This window comes from Centruroides vittatus, unplaced genomic scaffold, assembly GCF_030686945.1.
Source record: "Centruroides vittatus isolate TY-2023 unplaced genomic scaffold, ASM3068694v2 scaffold_1424, whole genome shotgun sequence".
Taxonomy (NCBI): Eukaryota; Metazoa; Arthropoda; class Arachnida; order Scorpiones; family Buthidae; genus Centruroides; species Centruroides vittatus.
Window position 1 is genome coordinate 323,585 of NW_027122677.1, and position 23,934 is coordinate 347,518.

Genomic DNA, 23,934 nt, shown 5'->3' on the forward strand with positions numbered 1-23,934 from the left:
TCTCAGCTTGGAAGACAGAGCATTCTGGGTGTAGAGCAAAGGAATTATTGTAGACCTCTTCACCGGCCTGAAAGATCACAAAGGCACTTGCCGTGCCATCCGTCGATTTGGATCCATCTGTAAAAGCTTCAATCTCTGTAGAGGTAACGCGAGGAGAGAGTCCCTTCCTTAAAGCAGGATGTGGGAGTGTAGATACAGGCCTGTCTAATTCAAACATGGTGGCATTAAAGATGGTTCCATTAATATCAACATCCCTGCCCCTAGAGATACAGAAACGTTTGCTATTAAATTGGAGAAACTGTAGGATGGGGAGCTATCCGAGTGCAGAAATCGCTGGCTGAAGAAGTCCATAAAGTCGCTCCGCACGGACAGGAGCCTGCAAAGCTATACCTGCACTTATGTGTACAGGACGCGGTTCCTGTCCAAGTGGCCAACAACATCGGCCAATTCCGGCAGTTTCTACGGGACATCGTGGCTGTCTACCTGGGCCCCGGTCGCCAGGGCCTCCAACTCCAGAGGATCGGTGTGCCCGTGGATCAACATCTACTGCCAGACGTGCCCTATTTCAATGTTCCCGTGCACGAGGGCGACGAAGAGGAACGGCAAGGGGATGTCGGCCGCCCAGTTAATAGTGCATCCTGTGTATAGTGCACGCGACCAAAGGATACTTCTTTGCGGATGTGAAACCTGGATTATGTGATTTTTCAGACAACATCGGGCGCCACCACCACCACCTTCGTCACCGACCCCCAGGACCAAGCCGAGGCGGAGACCAGCGGCCTCACCCGGTCCTCACCTACAAGACATCAGGAACAGGCTAGGCATCGCCAGGTAGCGAGCGGAGGACATCGCGAGAGAAGCAAGAGGAGACGCTGTTAAACGTGAGTGCAGAATCTGTTTTCTTGCCCTTTTCTATTGGTACTTAGAATATGTTTCAGATAGCGAAATAGAAGCAGCGCGATCGGGTTTAGATCGAAGCGAAACAGAAGACATCTGATGTTCGAAAAGCATTGCTCTTTGCAGCTTTTGAGTGTTAACGCAAGGAAAAGTTTTTATGCCGAGGATTTCGTTAAAGGATTGCCCGACGTCGTTGGAATGGAATGGGTGCCTAATCTGAACATCCATTCCATTTGCACAACGTCGGGCAAGCGTTTTAACCAACAAGAAGAATGTCCAGCGAACAGTGAAGCTTGTGTGTGTGTGTGTGTGTGTATATATATATATATATATAGTGCGCTTGGCCGAAGGATACTTGTATGCGAAACCTGGATTATATGCGATTGTTCGGACACCATCTTCGTCGTCGTCGAACTCCGGGACATAGCCGAGGAGGAGGCGGCGACCGGCGACCTCACCCCGTTCTACACAAGATCGGAAATAAGCTAGACGTCGTCAGGTAGCGAGAGAAGGAGACTCTGTCGAAGGTGAGTACAGGATCTGTTTTCTTGGCTTTTTCGGTAGTTAGAGCATTAGAGATAGCGCGAAATAGAAGAAGCACACTCTGTTTACGTAGGAGCGGCATCGGAGAAAGCGTTGCCTAATTAGTCTTGTTAATCGGGCTTTTCTTTGGCCTTTGCCGACGAGTATCGTTAGAATAGGGCTTGCTGCCTGTTAAACGGGCGACAGGCTTAGCGAAGAGAGCGGCGCGATTCCCGACGGCGCTCCCCGGAAGTGGCGGTTGAGAGGTGGCACCTTCGTGTTTAGGGAGTTTTTAGGAGTCTCTAGTCAGTTGTAACAGAAAGCGTTCGAAACGCAAATTTTAGTTGTACTTGTGAAAATTTTCACTTTTAAATTTTACCCCATTTTTGAGGGTCTCGAAAAGTTCAGATATAGTCATTTTGGGGAGCCTGTATCTCGCGAAGGGTCGCCCATACACCCATGGTTTATTAGACTTTTTTGTTCCTATCAGTATGCTCTACAGCTCTGTTAAAGTTTCAACCCCCTCGTTCGGACCTAGAATTGTACCACAGTTTCGACAGTTTTCTTCGGACCTCCGACTTTAAACGACGTCATATTGTGCAGAGCAACTAGCATAATAAAACGTATATGGATGGACCAGTCGACAGCAGCCTTATTCGAAATGCCTACAGCAATACCCGAGGTGGTCAAAAAGCATTCCAATGCAATGTAATGCCATATAAAAGAAAAGATTTCACTCCACGATATTTTTCCACATTTACCTTTAAAGGTTCCTTCGAATGCAGAACTATTTCTTTGACATTATTCGCATCTCATCACACATGAATCTCGGTCGTGTCGATAAAAAATTTGGCACGAATTCGAACAATTCTTACAAACACTTCCTCAATATGCTGTAATCCTAGACTCACCGCAAATTTAAAACCTTTATCGATTCTGGGGTCCATACCTAATTCGGAAAATTCCGATTCGAGCACTCGATAGAAATCATGAGCGGTGCACGCTGCCCAAAACTCTTGAGAAGAAATATCGAAAGAACTCATAACTAACCAATGAATATTAACTTCGAAAAAAAAAATTACGTCTAAAGTCAAAAATCACTCGAATCGACGCAATTATCACAACTGTTACCACTTTCCGCCGATAACTCTACACGAAATGCGTCGTTACTATTAATTTGCATATCACAACGCGATAGTCCGCAGCTCCCTCCATCTTGTCGTCACTAAGTAACCTGGATCGAGATTACCGGAAAGTCCGCCATCTTGGCTACCTAGGTACACATTAATCTAACGGCCATAACATTCTATTTGATTCACTACTAGGTTTCATGTGACTTGATTGACTTGTTTCTTGCTCAAATTCTTTCATTTCTCCTCTTCTTATCTGACAAAATCGAGTGGGAAGCCCAAGATAGCGTGTATGATAACAAACACATTTTAAGTAAAATACAGTAATTTAATATGTATTTATTATATCATAAAAATGTAAGGATATGTTCATCTAGAACAACATTAGTCTCTGAAAATGTGTAGAAAGGATAAATAGAATCTTTAGTTTTTATTTTTCTGGTGTCTAAAATTTAAGTGTAGAAAATAATTCGTTAATTATTCTCTTCGTGAGTGATATTAGGAAGAGTTTATACGTCAGTAATAGCAGACGCACATCTTTTAATTAAAAGCGAACAGAGCCACTTAATTCACATACTTCCAATTGATCAAATTCGGCAGATACTACGATGCATCGACAGTATAAATGAAGTTTGATTTTGGAGAGAATATATAACAGGCAATTAGCCGGGAGAAAAACTGAATGTTTTTCTCCCGGCTAATTCAGGCAAATTCAGGCAAAGAAAGGTTGAAAAGTATGGCCCACAGAGATTGATTGGATAAAAGTACTGAATCCGAAGGAGCTGGTGGATTCGTACATGACCAACTCTCACAAAATGAACTTTTTCGTGTTTCTTTCATGTGTCTGACCGCTACCTCCTAAACTCAAAGTCTGTGTACTGATTCAATGTCATAACGAGAGTGATGTCATCACATTTAGACTACGCGATTGTCTTTTGGTTTCGCGTGAATGCAGAAAGTGTTGGAGGTCATTAAGTTTCGCTCACATTTGAAAGAGAAAGTATAAAGTATAAAAGTGCCAAGAAATGTGTTGAACTATTTTTTAAAGGAAACTAAAATAAAGCTCTGAAAGTTTGTGCTTTTAAATTTCTATACGATCTTGAATAAAATGAATAAAATCTATATCAGGATACGGTTGCCATATACCGGTTTTTTGTAATTGTCCGGGATTTTCTTCGACTGCCACCAAGCGATAATAAAATTTATTCTAAAAACTATTCTTACAACGAAGTATGAAAAAATTACAAAATTCAAATTTGTCTAGGAATAGAATTCAGTTAAAAATTATTAATATAATACAACTCTAATAAGATTAATAACATACATAATAATGTAAATTAAAGTTCATGAAATCCTTTGTTATAAGGGTTTTTTAAACCTTAATTATTGTTATAAGGTTTCTTATTCGATTTAATAAGATAAGGCTGCGCCCAAGTGTTGCGTTACCTTATCCACTAACCTATGAAAAGAGGGATCAAGGAAATTTTAGTTGAAGATTTAAAAAAGTCAGTTTCGACTTGAACCTTGTGACTGTGAAGTTGTTGAACTTAAACGGAAGTACTTGAATAATTAAATTATTTGTAAAATCCAGCTTGCTTTTTTAGTTTTTCTTTCAATCAACGAGTTGTTCCCACGTATATAACGTTCTAATATTACTCACAAAGACAATAATTAAGGAATTATAATTTATTGTAAAAATTTAGTTACCAAAATAATAAAAATTATGGATTCTATTTATCCTTTTCACCCGTTTTAGAGACTTATGTTGTTCTAGATTCTAGAACAACATATGTTTTAATTGTTGATACAAAAAATACGAATTAAATTACTGTATTTTATTTAAAATGTGCTTGATATCATACAGCTATCCTGAACTTTCCTATCGATTTTGTCAAATAAAAGAATAGGAATAAAAACAATTTGAGCAAGAAACAGCATCGTCATTCAAGTCACGTGAAACCCAGTAGTGAATCAAGTAGAATGTTTTAGCCGCTATGCCAATTCTTAGCTGAAATTTGAAAGTGTCCCTGTGACTTGTCAGTAGTGCTTTTTCTCTGGGAGGTATGAACGACCAAATTGAACAGTGATTCAAAACTAAGTTCTGAGTGAAACTAGGCAAGACAGCTACAGAGTTATTACAGTTTCTACTTGATACGGCGATTAAGATACTTATCGGGTACGGTTTCGGTGGAAGATGGTAGAAGTTCAGCCTGATCTTCGAGTTCACGGAATGTAGACAACATCATCAGATACATGATACTACTTATAAATAGTGTATGTGTAACCTTTTGTCCAGAGATTGGCTAAATTGGATTGTAATCTAGCAGTTTGCCAATTTCTTACAAGAAACAATAAAGACGCTATTAAAATGTACAGTACGTTCCTTACTTACGTAATAAAGATGTGAAGAATTCCGGGAGAATATGCGGCTTGTCCATTCGTAAGGCACAAACCTACGAACAACTACTATAGTGTTCAATGTGCTGTTTATTCATTCAGACACTGGTTGCCCCGATACCGCGAAATATAGTGCTGAGAAACGCCATACTTCTTATTATGTATTACTAAAAGTACTAAAAGCACAGTAATTCTACATTGATAAAGATTACGGGATGCCACCAAAAAAATCATCAAGTTGGAGTGCCAATAATTAATAGAAACAGGTTAAAAAAACACTGCTTTAATAGTATACATCGAGAGCCAAACAACCAACAGAACACGTGTTCTATTGAATTGACCACCTTAAATGTAGTAAAAAAAGAAATTTTGTATCCAACTTCTGTAGTTTGTATTATTCATGTGTATATGTTTGAGTGCGAACTGTCTTCTAGTAAATTTTATCTTATTATATTACATTACATTATTTTGTTTATTATCAAGTATATACTTAGATCTGGATAATTTCATAAACCTTTATTAAACTCGGCACTGACTATATTAAAACTTTATGTGATCCTTGAGATAGGATCGAATTATTAAATTGAGAATGAAGATTCGCAAACTAAGTAATAATAAATTATTTCTTTAACTTGAAATATTATTGTAACTTTATTTAATACTGTAAATAATTAAATACTTTACGATAATAAAAATTAATTGACCTAGGAAATCCTTTATTTTTAATTGTGTATTGAGGAAAACACAAATAAATAAAAAATGCTCACCTTATCCACAATGAGATAAAACAGACGAAAACGGCCAATAATAATATTATGGACATATTAAATTCTTCAAGAATTTATATAATCGATATCGATTTTCACTTTTTATCCGATGGAGATCGAATTGGTGAACCTAAAGGGACGAAGATGATACGTATTTTAATATTTAAAGTTCATCGTAAAAATAATTACTTCATTTAAAACGTTAAATACGTTTAATTAATAATTAATTATTATGCCTTTGAGTCCTCTATTCTAATTTAAATTTTATCTTGTATACTAGTACTTTTTTTTATCAATTAACAAGACTTATTATACTTGCAGATATACTTGCAGGTTGCAGATATTTAGTCTTGCAGATATTTAGTATATAAATAAAAATATTATTTTTGATCTGTAAGACTAAATATCTGCATCAATAATTCCAGTATAATAAATCTTGTTAATTGATAAAAAAGTACTAGTATACAAGATAAAATTAAAACGTTTAATTAATAACTTATAACCACAATCAATTATATTTTATATTAACGTTATTGTTGCATATTCTATAATACTACAGTTTGTAATTGAATACTTACAAATAAATATTATAAATAATGATATAATTATAAAGTTTATAAAAGAAATTTTAGGTTTGAATTTCTATGCATTTTAAACTTTTAATCCGAACAATAAACATTTAACTAAATCGATTGTCTTTTATGAAGAGATTGCTCGTTGTATAAGTGCCCTCAACCCAGTTATCGCTCGCCAACGCGAGAGCCAAATTAATTTGGGACGCTATTTTTGGCTGAAAGCGACGGAAATCCGTAGGTCACGTGACTGTCGGTAGCCAATAACATACGGGTATAAAGCTAAATCTAATGTAGGTGTTGGCTTTACAAAACCATATGTTCATCGCTCTGTCATAATGCATCGCATGGCAAAACGCTATACAGAATGATTACAAAAAAGATGGCAATATTTAGAAAATAAAAATATATTTCTTACTAGACTATACAATAAATAAGTCCATTTCGATCGGTCCCTTCACACGCTTTCGTAGAGGTATTAACAAGTCTACAGCGGAACCGTCCTTTTATTTGAGGCTACTGTCCGCCAAATAATGTAAAAAAGTTAAAAGTCCACAAGGTTATGTAAGCCACCGCTAGAGGACTTTTAACTTTTTTACATTTGTTGGCAGACAGTAGCCTCAAATAAAAGGACGGTTCCGCTGTAGACTTGTTAATACCTCTACGAAAGCGTGTGAAGGGACCGATCGAAATGGACTTATTTATTGTATAGTCTAGTAAGAAATATATTTTTATTTTTTAAATATGAAATCGTCCCGGCAATTTCTAATGTAAGACGGCAATATTTTTGTAAAACAATCCTATTATAATATATATTTTACATGTCTAATTACAATTTATGTTTTAAATCAGTGGTTTTTTATCGATATTCCGCAACAAACTGAAGCGCTATCGACTTCTGATAAATGCCCCACATTTTAAAAAAATCCGGCAACGCATTTCTTAACTTTCCCGGCGACATTCGGTGGCGCCGTCTACTATAATTTATTTTATAAACTGTTTATATTTTTATCATTATAAAACGACAAAATGCTTAATTTTGAAAATAGGGATGGGTTTTATAAAAACTTGTAAATGCCAGTAACGAGTAAAATTGTCATTAAGTCTGACTCAATTCGAGATACACAGGACCCCCTATATCTCATTACGTCGACTTTTACTCACCAAAATTTAATAGCATCAATCCCCTAATGAACAAACCTACCAGCAAAATTGCAGACATTTTCGACATAAAGCACAGGAGTTATTAAGTTTTAAACAGGGTGAATACAATCTTGCCCTCCCCAAACATATTATCATCCATGTATACAAAAATTATTTCCGGATATTTTTGCATTTTTCGACGTTTTAAGGTGTCTTAAGTCCAAAAATGTAAAAATCTTGGGGCGGGTTATTTTTTTGACTGATCTCCAATGCTCTCACTCCCTTATGTATAACAGACGGAAAAGTAAAATATGAAGATTATCAACGGTACTTTTTGTTAATACACTTATCCTGTATGATAAGTTTTACTTTTGTCAAGATGAATCATTTAAGATATGCAATAATTGGATAGGGAAAGAAGCTTTGAACACATTAGAAAAATTTTGATTATTTAAATATTTGATATAATTACGTAAGATTTTCATATATAATTAATTTTATTTATCTCCGTGATTTACATTTATCGCTTGTTTATTTGCAGTATTATTTTAATTTAGACTTTGAATTTTAGCTGCGGACAGTAATAATTGATAAATAATAATTTTATCTTTATTCGTAGATAACATTATATATAATATTCTTAATTATCAACATTAATTAAAAGTAACAATAATACAATGATTGACAATTAAGTTAGATTATTTATTTACATTATAGAAAAATTCATTAATAATGCTTATTAGAAATACAAAATAGTCCGAAACGGAGAGAAACAGTTAAAAATATAATACAAAAACCATCCTTATTCTATTTTATAAAAATTCATACAGCACTTTATGTCAAAACAATCTGTTGTTTCTTAAACACAACCCTTATAAAAATCATATTAGAAATTATTGCTTACATTGTCGTTGTTTTCGATATATTCGAAAACAATTTGTATGTATAATATTTTAAATAAATTTCGTACAAATAATTCCATACTATAACACGATTTAAGTAAAATATTCAAAATAAAAATAAGTCATTCAATGAAACTTTTAATAAATTATTTCTATCGAGTTAAAAACATTTTGTTTTACGTGAGTTATGACTTGTTGAAAGTCCTTTCTTTTTGAAAAAAGTACTCTATAACACGTTTAATCGATTAATTCACGTGTAATAATAATTATGTTACTTTATGTTCAAACTTCTTTGGGTTTTTTCTTATTTCTCGTTCTTTAGAGATGTAAGATGTCAAGTAACTTTGTTTAATTCTTCAAATGTGTATAGTTATAATTTGTTTTTATTTTAAATTTGCCTCAAAAAGCATATAATATCAGACATGAAATGACCAATAAAATCTTAGATTTTTAATTAGTGTAACCCGTACTCAACACCGTTTCGACTTGTGAACAAACAAAATACACATTGAATTTATGGAAATTACGTGAAAGTGAAAATATAATTCCACTTAAAAATTTGACTCATTAAGAACCAATTATATGATTTTTGCACTGCCATTGCTTACACTGCCTTGATGTTTTCATATTAAACTATGATATTTAATGAAACATTCGTTAATATAAATATTGATCCAAAAGAATTAATTCCTGTCTGTGAATAATTTGAAATCTGTTTATAAGCAAATTGTATAGAATGAGAAAAATCACAGAAAGGAAGGCCACGAATACTGTATTAGTAATTACTCGACGAAGAAAATTGCCTTCTTGACAAAATAAGTTAAATTTTAGAAATGGTTAGTATACTATAACTAAAAAAAGAACGTTGTGTAGAAAAAAATCTGTGTAAAGAAAGCATATTTTTAATCATCAAAATTCATAGAATGGAATATTTTAACTTAATTTGATTATTTTGAATCGATGTTTTTATATCAGGCAAGAAAATCTTTTAAAAAACAGTGTTAAAAGTTCAGCAACGAGTTTCACAACTTCCCAGGCAAAAAGTCTAAAAAATTGTGGTGGCCCAATCTGATGTGACATTTTATTGAAAAACTCTTTATATCATTAATTATTATAATTTGGCAAGAAGTGTAATTATTAAGGTAGACATAAGGTTTATAAAAAAAATTATAAATGCTAATAAGAGCAAAATCTTCAGTAAGTCCGACCACACTCGAAATATGAGGTGACCCCATCCATCTCAACACCCAGTCGACCTTTAAACAGCAAAATGTAACAGACTCAATCTCTCTAATGTACAAACCTCCCTGTATAGTTTCAGAGATTTTCGATTAAAAGTACAGAAGTTTTTAAGCTTCAAATTGGGTAAACAAAATTGTGTCCCCCACACATAAACATTTATAAACGTTAATGTCTCCAGTCAAAAAAATGTCGAGAAGTTATTTTTTGATTGATAGCCATATTCTTCCTCTCTTATATCCAATAGCAAAAAAACGTAATGTTAAAAACTTTGCTAATTAATATTTTAAGACTATTGTATTCTACACTTAAATCCAAAATTCAAATACATCTAATATTATACGTAACAATCTTTGATCGATTTATTTACGTTTTCTGATGTATTTCTCTCGATAATAATAAAATCTACAGTATTATAATAAATATTTACCTTTGGTCTGTAAATTGAGATATGTTCAATTCATAAAATAAACGAATAATAATCTGAGACGCAATAATGAAGGCTTCTGATAAATGTTTGTGATTGTAATAATTCCAGTAAACAGATATATACAAGGCTATTCAAAAAGATTTGGCATAGTAATATAAACTTTATCTATATATATAATCGAGACGAGTTGATAATAATATTCAGCGCAGAGCCCAAACGGTAAGGAGTTAAAAGTTGAAATTTGGTACACCGTTAGGGTACGTCACGAGAACGCACACTAAGAAGGGATTTTTCGAAATTCCTCTCCACGGGGGAGAGGGACAGGATTAAGTCTTAACAGTTCCATCAACAATGGAAGTGTTACATAACAATGGAAGTGTTAAGAGAAAGCGACGTGCAAGACGCAAATGCAGTTTTTTTTCGTTTTTGCGGGAAATCGAAATATTTTTAGACCCACCTTAAATTCTCTAATTAGTCTGGGAACAGGGGAACCCAATTCTTGCATTCTGTGAAAAGTAATACTGACTATAACGTAATAATCTTAATCTTCGCTATTGTTACTTTTGCCCGAGCAACGCCGGGCCTATCTGCTAGTATTATTATAATTATCTTTATTTAGAAGATAATTAAGAATAAAGAATGAAAATAATAATCATTTGTTTGATTATTATTGAGATATATTATCTTCTGAATAATGAGAATTAATCAAATAAGATCGAATACACCCAATAAAAATAGAAGAAATATACAGTTTTCGAAAGAGTAAAATTTTGTTCATTAATTAATTTTAAAGCATATTTCATTTTTATAAACGATTGTTTCGAAAATAAAATATGTTGGAATATCAGGTATACTCGTATTTAATGCTTAATTGGCTCAACGGAATATACGTTATGCATATGAAAAAAATAAATTAATAAAACACAAGCACTGTCAATGTGTCTTATATTACCTCGTAAATGAAAGGAAAGTCTTATTCTAATTCAGGCTGCGAGTCGCCTGATACGGTCCATGTAAACTGACATTCGGCATTTCATTCAGGGATTTTGTAACTTCTAATAACTTATATATATAGGATATATGAGGAGTAGAGGAGGAAACACGTGTAATTACTGTATTAACTAAAAGATAGCGCGATGCATTGATATATTAGGTGTTAGTTGATAACCATGCTTATTATGTGTTCTGTTTAAGAACAAATGCTGTAAAAATAAGTGAAAAAATGAAATATTTCTATTTCTGACACGCAGAATGTTTATCCATGCATATATTTATCGTAGCCTCGAAAATCTTAAGATTAGCCAATGACTCATTTCTTATATATAACTGTAAGCTTGGTTGATGAGTCTACTAAATTAACTTCATTGTGAATGAATCTCATTCACTTGTGTCTATTTATTTAGACTTAAGTGTTAAATAGTATTAAGGGCTAAAAGCAATATGTTATTCCATAGTATTAAAAGGTAAAGAATACGATGGCTATATCGCAGATGAGTGAGAGCATTGAAAGACAATCTAATCTGTAATCGGTTAAAAATAACAAAGTAAACTATGATAGAGAGCTCGTCTATATCAACTATAAACTGTATATCCTATCAAGATATACAGTTTATGGTTGCAGGTATACAGGATATATATACAGAGCTCCTTTACGAAATATCAATTTAACAGGGCTTAGAATACGTACGGTCACAAAACGATACATCAATACACGCATAAAAGAGCATCAAATTTCTGTAAATGGGGGCCTGAACATCACTTCCTTGGTTGTCTATGTTAATCACCCTGAAATCGCAGTACATTCTAATAGTATCCGAATTCCAGACTGCACACACAACAGAACTCAAATCAGATATTTGGAGTTGTTACAAATATGTAAAGCCGCTACGAAAAAAGCAGCCATTAATTTCAACAGCGCGAATTCTTTTCCATTATCTTAGAAGACCTGCTTTACTTCATAATCACGCAAACGACGAGACGAAAGAGCGCAATTGACCAATCAACGAGCATTCAGAATTCGAATTGAGGCATCCAAACTCGTACAGTTCAAATTTAAAATGTTAAGAGCCTTAAGATGTCCATTTAATATGAATAAAAATGTTTGTTAACCTTAGGTTTTTTTTACCATTTTTGTTGGATTTTGGTTTTTGTGACGGTAGTTTATTTAATTAAGAAAGGGATTTACAAAATTTTACATAATAAAACTGTATTGCAGAAAGTGACCAGAAAAATTACTTAGGGGAAAAAATAAACTAAATTATAAACCAAATCGAAAAAAATAAAGTAAACTCAAAAAAGAAGTCTGCGTCTAGTTCTAAAAAGACTAAATTTTGTCCGAAGCTTGCGTAAAGTAGAAATAAGTAAAAGCTGCACTTGTAGTCATTTCTGCTTAACGCTAGACTCGGATAAAATATCTATTATAATGTGCTGTAGGTTGTAACTTAAGTGTATAACGTACAGTACATACATTAAAATAACAAATGGCTAACGAGTAAACAGCGCACCAGTTATTTTATTCGATTTTTCGTTGAGCTAGTTAAGCATTAAATACAAGTACAACTCATATTCCAACGTATCTTACTTTCGAAGCAATCGTTCATAAAATTGAAATATGCTTTAAAATTAATTAATAACGAAATTTTACTCTTTCGAATACTGTATGATATTTCTTCTACTTTAATTGGGTGTATTCGATCTTATTTGATTACTTCTCGTTATTCAGAAGATATTATATTTTAATAATAATCAAACAAATGATTATTATTTTTATTCTTTATTCTAAATTATCTTTTAAATAACGATAATTATAATAATATATGTTTATATTATTATGCCAAATATTTCCGAATGACCTTGTATCTATCTGTTTACTGAAATTATTACAATCACAGGCATTTATCGGAAGCCTTTATTATTGCGTCTCAGATTATTATTCGTTTATTTTATGAATCGAACATCTCTCAATTTACAGACCAAAGGTAAATATTTATTATAATACTGTAGATTTTACTATTATCGAGAGAAATACATCAGAAAACGTAAATAATCGATCAAAGATTGTTACGAATAATATTAGATGTATTTCAACTTTAAATTTAAGTGTAGAATACAATATTCTTGTAATATTAATTTGCTAATTTTTAAATATTACATTTCCGGCAGTTGGATATAAGAGAGAAATAAAAATGACTTCTCAAGATTTTTATATTTTTTGACTGGGGACATTGGATTTATGGATGTTTATGTGTGAGGGACACGATTTGAAGCTTAAAATTTCCTGTACTTTTGGTCGAAAATCTCTGAAACTATGCAGGGAGGTTTGTATATTAGAGAGATTGAGTCTGTTACATTTTGCTGTTTAAAGGTCGACGGGGTGTTGAGATGGATGAAGTCACTTCTCATATTTCGAGTGGGGTCGGACTTACTGAAGATTTTACTCTTATTAGCATTTATAATTTTTTTTTATAAACCTTATGTCTACCTTAATAATTACACTTTTTGCCAAATTATAATAATTAATGATATAAAGAGTTTTTCAATAAAATGTCAGATCAAATTGCGCCACCACAATTTTTGAGTTTTTTGCCTGGGAAGTTGTGCAACTCGTTGCTGAACTATTAATTCTGTTTTTTAAAAGATTTTCTTGCCTGATATAAAAACATCGATTCAAAATAATCGAATTAAGCTAAAATATCCGATTATATAAATTTTGATGATTAAAAATAGGCCTATGCTTTATTCACAGAGATTTTTTTCTACACAACGTTTTATTTTAGTTATGTACTGTACAATGTATTGATAGTATCCATTTATAAAACACAACTCATATTATTTTATCAAGAAGGCGATTTTCTTCGTCGAGTAATTACTAATACAGTATTCGTGGCCTTCCTTTCTGTGATTTTTCTCATTCTATACAATTTGCTTATAAACAGATTTCGAATTGTTCACAGACAGGAATTAATTCTTTTGGATCAATATTTATATTAACGAATGTCTCCTTAAATATCATAGTTTACTATGAAAACATTAAGGCAGTGTAAGCAATGGCAGTGAAAACGTCATGTACTTGGTTCTTAATGAGTCAAATTTTTAAGTAGAATTATATTTTTACTTTCACATAATTCCCATAAATTCAATGTGTATTTTGTTTGTCCACAAGTCGAAACGGTGTTGAGTACGGGTTACACTAATTAAAAATCTAAGATTTTAGTGGTCATTTCATGTCTGATATTACATGCTTTCTAAGGCAAACCAAATTAAGACTAATCTAAAATAAAAACAAATTATAACTATACACATTTGAAGAATTAAACGAAGTTACTTGACATGTCACATTTTCAAACAACGAGAATTAAGAACAAAAAAATCTAAGGAAGTTTGCAAATTAAGTAAAATAATTATTACTACACGTGAATTGGCCAATTAAACGTGTTATAGAGTATGTTATTTCAAAAGAATTTTCAACAAGTCATGACTCACGTAAAACAAAATGTTTTTAACTCGATAGAAATAATTTATTAAAGGTTTCATTGAATGACTTATTTTTATTTTGAATAGCTTACTTAAATCGTGTTATATGATAAAATTATTTGTATAAAATTTATTTACAATATTATATATATAAATTCCTTTCGAATATGTCGAATACAACGACAACGTAAGCAATTAATGTAACAGCAAGCAATGAATTTTTACCGTGATTTTTATAAGGGATGTGTTTAAGAAACAACAGATTGTTCGATTATTGTTATTTTTAATTAATATTGGTAATTAAGAATATTGTATATAATGTTATCTACGAATAAAAATAAGATTATTATTTATCAATTATTACTGTCCGCAGCCAAAATTCAAAGTCTAAATTAAAATAATACTGCAAATAAACAAGCGATAAATGTAAATCACGGAGATAAATAAAATTAATTATATATGAAAATCTTACGTAATTATATCAAATATTTAAATAATCAAAATTTTTCTAATGTGTTCAAAGCTTCTTTTTCTATCCAATTATTGCATATCTTAAATGATTCATCTTGACAAAAGTAAAACTTATCATACAGGATAAGTGTATTAACAAAAAGTACCGTTGATAATCTTCATATTTTACTTTCCCGTCTGTTATACATAAGGGAGTGAGACCATTGGAGATCAGTCATAAAATGATCTACAAGATTTTTACATTTTTGGACTTAAGACACCTTAAAACGTCGAAAAATGCAAAAAAAAATCCGGAAATAATTTCTGTATATATGGATGTTAATATGTGTTTGGGTAGGGCAAGATTGTATTCACCCTGTTTGAAGCTTAATAAATCCTGTGCTTTATGTCGAAAATGTCTGGAATTTTGCTGATGGGTTTGTTTATTTGGGGATTGATGCTATTAAATTTTGGTGAGTAAAAGTCGACGTAATAAGGAGATATAGAGGGTCCTGTGTATCTCGAGTTGAGTCAGACTTAATGACGATTTTACTCGTTACTGGCATTTACAAGTTTTTATAAAACCCATCCCTATTCTCAAAATTAAGCTTTTTGTCGGTTTATAATGATAAAAATATAAAAAGTTTATAAAATGAATTATAGTTGATGGTGCCACCAAATGTCGCCGGGATAGTTTAGTTTTCGTTGCCGAATTTTTTTAAAATGTAGCGCATATACCAGAAATTCATGGCGCTTCAGTTTGTTACGGAATATCGATTAAAATCCAGTGATTTAAATCATAAATTCAGTTTGTCGCGCTTCAGTTTGTTGCGGAATATCGATTAAAAACCACTGATTTAAATCGTATATTGTAATTAGACATGTAAAATATATATTATAATAGGATCGTTTTAGAAACATATTGCCATTTTTTTGTAATCATTCTGTATAGCGTTTTGCCATGTCATACATTATGACACAGCGATGAACATCTGCCGTTGTAAAGCCGACACCTACATTAAATAGAGCATCATACCCGTACGTGATTGGCCACCGACAGTCTCGTGACCTACGGATTTCCTTCACTTTCAACCAAAAATAGCGTTCCAAATTTATTTGGCTCTCGCGTGGACGAGCGACAACTGTGTTGAGGGCAGTATTTGGGGCAAACTTATACAACGAGCAATCCCTTTATAAAAGACAATCGGTTTAGTTAAATGTTTATTGTACGGATTAAAAATTCAGACCTAAAATTTGTTTTATAAACTTCATAATTATATAATTATTTATAATATTTATTTGTAAGAATTCAGTTACAAACTGTACTATTTTAGAATATGCAACAATAATGTTAATATAAAATATAATTTTATGTTTTTATAACTTATTAAATAAACGTATTTAACACTTTAAATGAAGTAATTATTCTTACGATGAACATTAAATATTAAAATACGTATCATCGTCGACCATTTAGGTTCACCAATTCGATCTCCATCGAATAAAAAGTGAAAATTGATATCGATTATATAAATTCTTCAAGAATTTAACATGATCATAATATTATTATTGGCCGTTTTTGTCTGTTTTATCTCATTGTGGATAAGGTGAGCATTATTTACTTATTTGTGTTTTCCCTCCATACACAATTAAAAATAAAGGATTTCCTACTTCAATTAAATTTTATTATCGTAAAGTATTTAATTATTTACAGTATTTAAAAGAAGTTACAATAATTTTTTAAGTTAAAGAAATAATTTATTATTACTTAGTTTGCGAATCTTCGTTTTCAATTTAATAATTCGATCTTATCTCAAGGATCACATAAAGTTTTAACATAGTCAGTGCCGAGTTTAATAAACCTCTACGAAATTATCCAGATGTGAGTATATACTTGATAATAAACAAAATAATGTAATGTAATAAAATAAAATAAAATTTACCAGAGGACAGTTCGCACTCAAACATATACACATGAATAATACAAACTACAGAAGTTGGATACAAAATTTCGTTGTTTACCACATTTAAGGTGGTCAATTCAATAGAACACGTGTTCTGTTGGCTGTTTTGGCTCTCGATGTATACTATTAAAGCAGTGCTTTTTTAACCTGTTTCTATTAATTATTGGCACTCCAACTTGATAATTTTTTCTTGTGGCATTCCGTAATCTTTATCAATGTAGAATTACTGTGCTTTTAGTACTTTTAGTAATACATAATAAGAAGTATGGCGTTTCTCAGCACTATATTTCGCGGTATGAAGGCAACCAGTGTCTGAATGAATAAACAGCACATTGAACACTATAGTAGTTGTTCGTAGGTTTGTGCCTCACAAATGAACTGGCCGCGTGGATTTTCCCTGATTTCTTCACATGTCTAATACGTAAGTAAAAAACGTACTGTACATCTTAATATCCTCTTTATTGTTTCTAACTTGTAAGTATTTGCCGAACTCCAGATTACAATCCAATTTAGCTAAACTCTGGACACATACACTATTTATAAGTAGTACTTTGTATCTGATGATGTTGTTTACATTCCATGAACTCCAAGATCAGGCTGAACTTCTACCATCTTTTATTGAACCCGTACCCAACAAGTATCTTAATCGCCGTATCAAGTAGAAACTGTAATATCTCTGTAGCTGTCTTGCCTAGTTTCACTCAGAACTTAGTTTTAAATCACTTGGTGAATTTGGACGTCCATACCTCGCACAGAAAAAGCACTACTGACACTTTCAAATTCCAGCTAAGAATTGGCATAGCGGCCAAAACATTTTACTTGATTCACTACTGGGTTTCACGTGACTTGAATGACGATGCTGTTTCTTGCTCAAATTCTTTTTATTCCTACTCTTTTATCTGACAAAATCGATTGGAAAATCTAGGATAGCTGTATGATATCGAGCACATTTTAAATAAAATACAGTAATTTAATTCGTATGTTTTGTATCAACAATTAAAACATATATTTATCTAAATTCTAGAACAACGTAAGTTTTTAAAATGGGTGAAAAGAATAAATAGAATCTTTAATTTTTATTATTTTAGTGTTTAAATGTTTTACTGTAAATCATAATTTCTTAATTATTGTCTTTGTGAGTAATATTAGGACGATATTATGCGTGAGCAACAACAGACACACCTTTTTAATTGAAAGAAAAACTAAAAAAGCAAGCAGAATTTTACAAATAATTTAATTATCAAGTACTTCCGTTTAAGTTCAACAACTTCACAGTCACAAGGTTCAAGTAGAAATTGACTTTTCTTTATCTTCAACTAAAATTTCCTACATTTCACTTTTCAATGGTTTGGCTTAGTGGGAAAGGTAACGCAACATTTAGGCGCAGCCTTATTTTACTAAATCGAATAAGAAATCTTACAACAATAGTTAAAGTTCAAAAACCCTTATAACAAAGGATTTCATGAACTTTAACTTACATTATGATGTATGTTATTAATCTTATTAGAGTTATATTATATTAATAATTTTTAACTGAATTCTATTCCTAGACAAATTTGAATTTTGTAATTTTTTCATACTTCGTTTTAAGAATAGTTTCTAGAATAAATCTTATTATTGCTTGGTGGCAGTCGGAAAAAATTCCGGCCAATTCCAAAAAACCGGTATATGGCAACCGTATCCTGATATAGATTTTATTTATTTCATTCAGGATCGTATAGAAATTTAAAAGCAGAATATGACAGACCTTTATTCTGGTTTCCTTTAGAAAACAGATTTTCAACACATTTCTTGGCACTTTTGTACTTTATACTTTCTCAAATTTAAGCGAAACTTAATGACTTCCAACACCTTCTGCATTCACGCGAAACCAAAAGACAATTAGGAAGTCTAAATGTGATGACATCACTCTCGTTATGACATTGAACCTGTACACAGGCTTTGAGTTTTAGGAGGTAGCGGTTAGACACACGAAGGAAACACGGAAAACTTCATGTTGTCAGAGTTGGTCAAGTACGAAACCACCAACACCTTTTTATTACTTTTCTTATTACTTTTCTACTTTTTTTTATTACTTACCTTCTTACAACAGTACTTTTATCCAATCAATCACTGTGGGCCATACTTTTCAACCTTTCTTTGCCTGAATCTTTTTCTCCCGGCTAATTGCCTGTTATATATTCTCCCCAAAATCAAACTTCATTTATACCGTCGATGCATCGTACTATCTGCCGAATTTGATCAATTGGAAGTATGTGAATCCAGTGACTCTGTTCGCTTTTAATTAAAAAATGTGCGTCTGCTATTGCTGACGTATAAACTCGTCCTAATATCAATCACGAAGGGAATAATTAACGAATTATTTTCTACACTTAAATTTTAGACACCAGAAAAATAAAAACTAATGATTCTATTTATTTTTTCCACACATTTTTAGAGACTAAAGTTGTTTTAGATGAATATATGTTAACATTTTTATGATATAAAAAATACGTATTACATTACTGTATTTTACGTAAAATGTGTTTGTTATCATACACGCTATCTTGGGCTTCCCACTCGATTTTTTCAGATAAGAAGAGGAGAAATAAAAGAATTTGAGCAAAAAACAACATCGTCAATCAAGTCACATGAAACCCAGTAGTGAATCAAATAGAATGTTTTGGCCGTTATGTTAATTCGTGGTTTGAATAGGAAAAGTCGCTATCACGTGTTTTTTTCTGCCGCGGTCGATGTCACGTTTTTTATGTCGAACGAACTAATATTAATGAAGATGACTTGTAAAATATTCAGTTAAACCTACTCGAAAGTAACAGCGTAAACCATACAACGTTTACCTAAGTCGAGATATTGTTAATATGACAATCTCGGAACTTAATAGACAATGGTTGTATATGCATATTCTTAAAAATATACAAATATAAATTATTTTTTCGAATACGTCTGAAATCACAGTATATTTTCATATTTAAAATATTAAATGTTTAACAAACTAATTAGATATAGCTATATATACAGTAGAGCGTCGTTTATCCGAAAGCCGGTTAACCGAAAGCTTTCCAGTCGGACTGTGTCGTGCTGAATCGAACGTTTTTGATATTACATTAACTTCTAAAGTATAATTTTTTGTTTTTATATTTTTCAATATACGTATTTTGTTTGTACAAAATAAAAAAGTAATTTTTAACGATAGAGTAGCCTCGATTATTATTATAAAAATTTTCGTTAGGCTTAAAATCGACGAAAATTCAAAACGAAGCGACACGCAACGGAGAAAAATTTTAACATCGGATAGGTTAATATTTTTTTTCGTACACAATCGGTTATCCGAACAACCCCAGTCCCAGATTGATTCGGATAAACGACGCTCTACTGTACTGTTTACTTAGATCTCGTTTATTAAAAGGACTTATTATACTGGTGTAGTTTCTGATTAGCAAAGAAAGGAGATCTTAGTCAAAAGTCAAAATAAAATATCTTTATTTATACCTGATATTTTCTTTTGACTATTAACTAACATCTCCTCTGCTAATCAGAAACTACACCAGTATTATAAGTCCTATTAATAAACAATGTCTAAGTAGACAGTATATACACAGAAATGCAAAACAGTAAGGACATAGAGGTATAGAGAATTAACTTACATATATTTTGATTTGACATTAAATTTTACATTTTACTTATGATGTGATTCATTTTTCTTAAAAATATATATTTTTTTAATTTCTAAAAATGAATAACGTATATTTTAAAAAATACTTTTATATTTATATTATGAAATCAACGATATTTACTTATACTGTACAATCAATAAAAATTTAATAAGTTAATACTATAACATTTCTGTGTAGAAAAAAATTAAATATTTAACGTTACAATATTTTTAGTTGGAGGAAAAGAAAAATGAGTATATTTCAGCGATATGGAATTCCAGGACCTAAACCCAATTTCCTTACGGGAAATTTATTGGAATATAACGAAAAAGTAAGTGTATTGTTAAAATTTCAGATTTAAGACTGTGTATTTATGAACTTTACCTTGTTTTAGAGAAACAAGTGCTTCGATGAATGGATAGAAAAATATGGAAATGTTGTTGGGTAAATATCATTAATGACAATGCAATGTTATCATTTTCAGCAATGATAAATTTTATTTTTAACGTACAGTACGTATCAATCGTACTTAATTACTTATAATATAAATTGGATAAAAAATTCCTTTCTTGTTGGTTAGCAGGACGACAGTGAAAATTTTACTAGTTTTGCAAATTTGAAATTTTATCTTTCATTTTTTACATACAGTTAATTGTAAACATAAATTGAATTATTACAAAGAAAATTTTTTTTATCTAACAATATATTTACGAAAATTTTTAGTTTTAAGAACTATGGCGGGTTAATCATTACCTATGTTCACCGTCATTGTGGCGGGACGCACATTTTAACCTAACCTAACCTATTCTAATAAAGTATCAGAATTACAATGTAACATGTAAAATAACTCAAAAAATTAATCATACGAAGAAAGGAAAATTTTCGTAATTTATTAGAATAAGTTAGCAAATAATAAATAAATATTATGCATAAAAAATACAGATCAGTTGATCTCGTACCTATTATATGGTCAAAGTAAGAAATTCTTTAAACTTGTAAGCCTGGATGTAAAATCGATGTATTCATCAATAAAGTGGAAATGTGTAAGTAATTATAATTTATCTACCTATATCATAGAATTTATACAAATTGCTTTAAAAATAGTTATTTTTTTTATTCTCTACAGAGTTTTACCGACAAAAAGATAAGATAGCAATAAGGTCCGTAATAGGCGCGAAGATTGCAGGTATATTTGTATGACAACATTAGATCAAAAGATTTTCCTATCCCAGGGCATTGCTTTTTATGATAGGTACAGTACGTAGATGATATATTGATTTTGTACGATTCCAATATCACTGCGGCTAAAGACATTGAGATTTATGCTAATAGTTTAAACGAAAATATTAAATTCACCTGTGAAGAAGAAAAAAATAATGAGATTAATTACCTTAACGTTACAATTACAACAGAGGAAGAAACGTTATTATTTCTTAAGTATGAGAAAAATTGCAATAATAATAAGGTAATTAATTATAAATCGTACTGTCCAATAGGCATAAAAAAGAACGTTTTTTAAATGGAATTAAGAAAGATTTCTAGTAGACCAACATTACAGAAACATATAGAAATGAAAACTGCAAGATTTTTTAAAAAATATTTATTTAATGATTACCCACGACAACTAATACGTAGGTGGTATAATTGTTATACCATTAATAGATATAATGCAAAAAAAAAAAGAAAAAGTTATTAATTTATATATTAAAATTCCATATATTAAAAAATTTTATGAAAAATATGAAAATAATTTTAAAACTTATTTTGTCAACTTAGTAGGAAAACAAAGAAATAGATCGAGTAAAGACATTTATTTGGTAAATAAAGGAAATGTTAAACATCCGAAAATCCTTTGGAGGTGGCAGTCGTTGTCTACAGACTGATGTGCACATGTGCAACAAGTAAATATTATATCGGTGAAACAGCAAGACAACTTGAGAAGCCGCTGAAAGAACATGAGACAGCAATCCGGCTAAATAGAACTGAATCTCCGTGGCATCAACATTGCAGTGTAGAACATTGTAATATAGATAGAATCAACATTAAAATACTGTATAAAATATAGAATCTTATAATGAGAAGCATTGTCGAGCATTATTGTATCAAGAGTTATGTAAATGTTATTAATTTAAATACCGGCGTATGTGTCGATGAATGCTAGAATAGCTTGATAGAGTATAAATGTACTGGTCGTGTGTAACATGATATCCACTGAAAAGGCACAACGTGTGAAATGCATTTGGATAACATGGTTAATAAAGTAAGAAATATTTGGTAATTTTCTAAATAAGAGTCCATCTTTGGCTTAATTCATTCGAAATCGGATAAAGAAGAGTGATTTTAACTCGTTTATTTTAAAAAAATTTTATAATTTTTTGGAATAATTGTTTTTTTAACATTAGAATAGATTAGGTTAGGTTAGAACGCGTAGTAGGATTTTGACTGATGTCTTGCTAACCAGAAAGTACCGAAAATTTATTATACATTTAAATAAAATTATTTAAAACCACTATTACTTAATGTTAAATTTAATCAATTTTATAAATTTAAGAATAAGAAGTTTAAAATTATATTTAGAAATATGCGGGAACAATTCATGCAACTTGTGGCAATACTTTGAAAATCATGTTACTCAATATGGAAATCTGTCGGCCAGACATTCAAATAATTGTAAAATCGGCACGAATGAACGCACAGAATGATCCAGAGAGCATTGGAAAAGTACATCCCGAGGCTTACAACAAGCAGTATCACTCGCTCATATTTACAAATCTGACCGCTGTTGTGGTAATGTTATATTCGTTAACCGCTGTAAATGTTTGGACTATTACAATTGATACAATACAATCAAATTAGGAAGTTTATGAAGGGATTAGTGTTCCCCTTTAGTGTGCCTGTTAGTGTGCCAGTTTTTACCAGGCACCTGTCGTGTGCCTGGTAAAAACTGAATAATCGCATAAATAAATCAGCCAGCATCTAGTTCGTAGCAATCTGTCAAGTTTGTATTATCCGATTTAGAAGAGCACACATATCTGCTACTCGGAGGTCCAAACAAAAACTAGACGACAGAATTGTGATATTGTCAAAGCATATCAAACAATAACTACTGTTTTAACTCCTTTCAGAGATACAGCGTTTTTCCTACTTCATCTACTGTTTCGCGTGAGGTCGACTTCCTCATGAGTTGCGTGACGTCTCACGGACCCCAATTTTTACTCTAAAATTGTAAAATTATTGGCATCGCATCAGAAACTACGATTACATTTTTTATTTTCGTATTTTGTCTACTTTCTGATGTAAAGTACTTACAGGTTTAGAAAAATGCATATTTTATGTTTAATTTATTGTAATTTGATTTAGTAAAAGAATTAAACAAACATATCAAATTTCACTTT

At 31.4% G+C, this 23,934-nt stretch overlaps 2 protein-coding genes across 4 annotated transcripts in view; one reads left to right on the forward strand and one right to left on the reverse strand.

Moving 5' to 3' along the window:
* LOC136986946 (cytochrome P450 3A4-like) overlaps positions 1-23,934 on the forward strand; it is a 125,875-nt gene that overhangs the window by 96,100 nt on the left and 5,841 nt on the right. The window lies entirely within an intron of this gene.
* LOC136986948 (cytochrome P450 3A4-like) overlaps positions 1-23,934 on the reverse strand; it is an 88,247-nt gene that overhangs the window by 24,193 nt on the left and 40,120 nt on the right. The window contains exon 1 of one of the 3 annotated variants that reach the window (XM_067284587.1): positions 5,714-5,839. The exons of the other annotated variants lie outside the window; for them this stretch is intronic. Within the exon in view, the coding sequence (XP_067140688.1) occupies positions 5,714-5,769 (56 nt within the window). The 5' untranslated portion in view covers positions 5,770-5,839. Of the gene's footprint in view, positions 1-5,713; positions 5,840-23,934 lie in introns of those variants that run through there. 3 annotated transcript variants of the gene reach the window in all.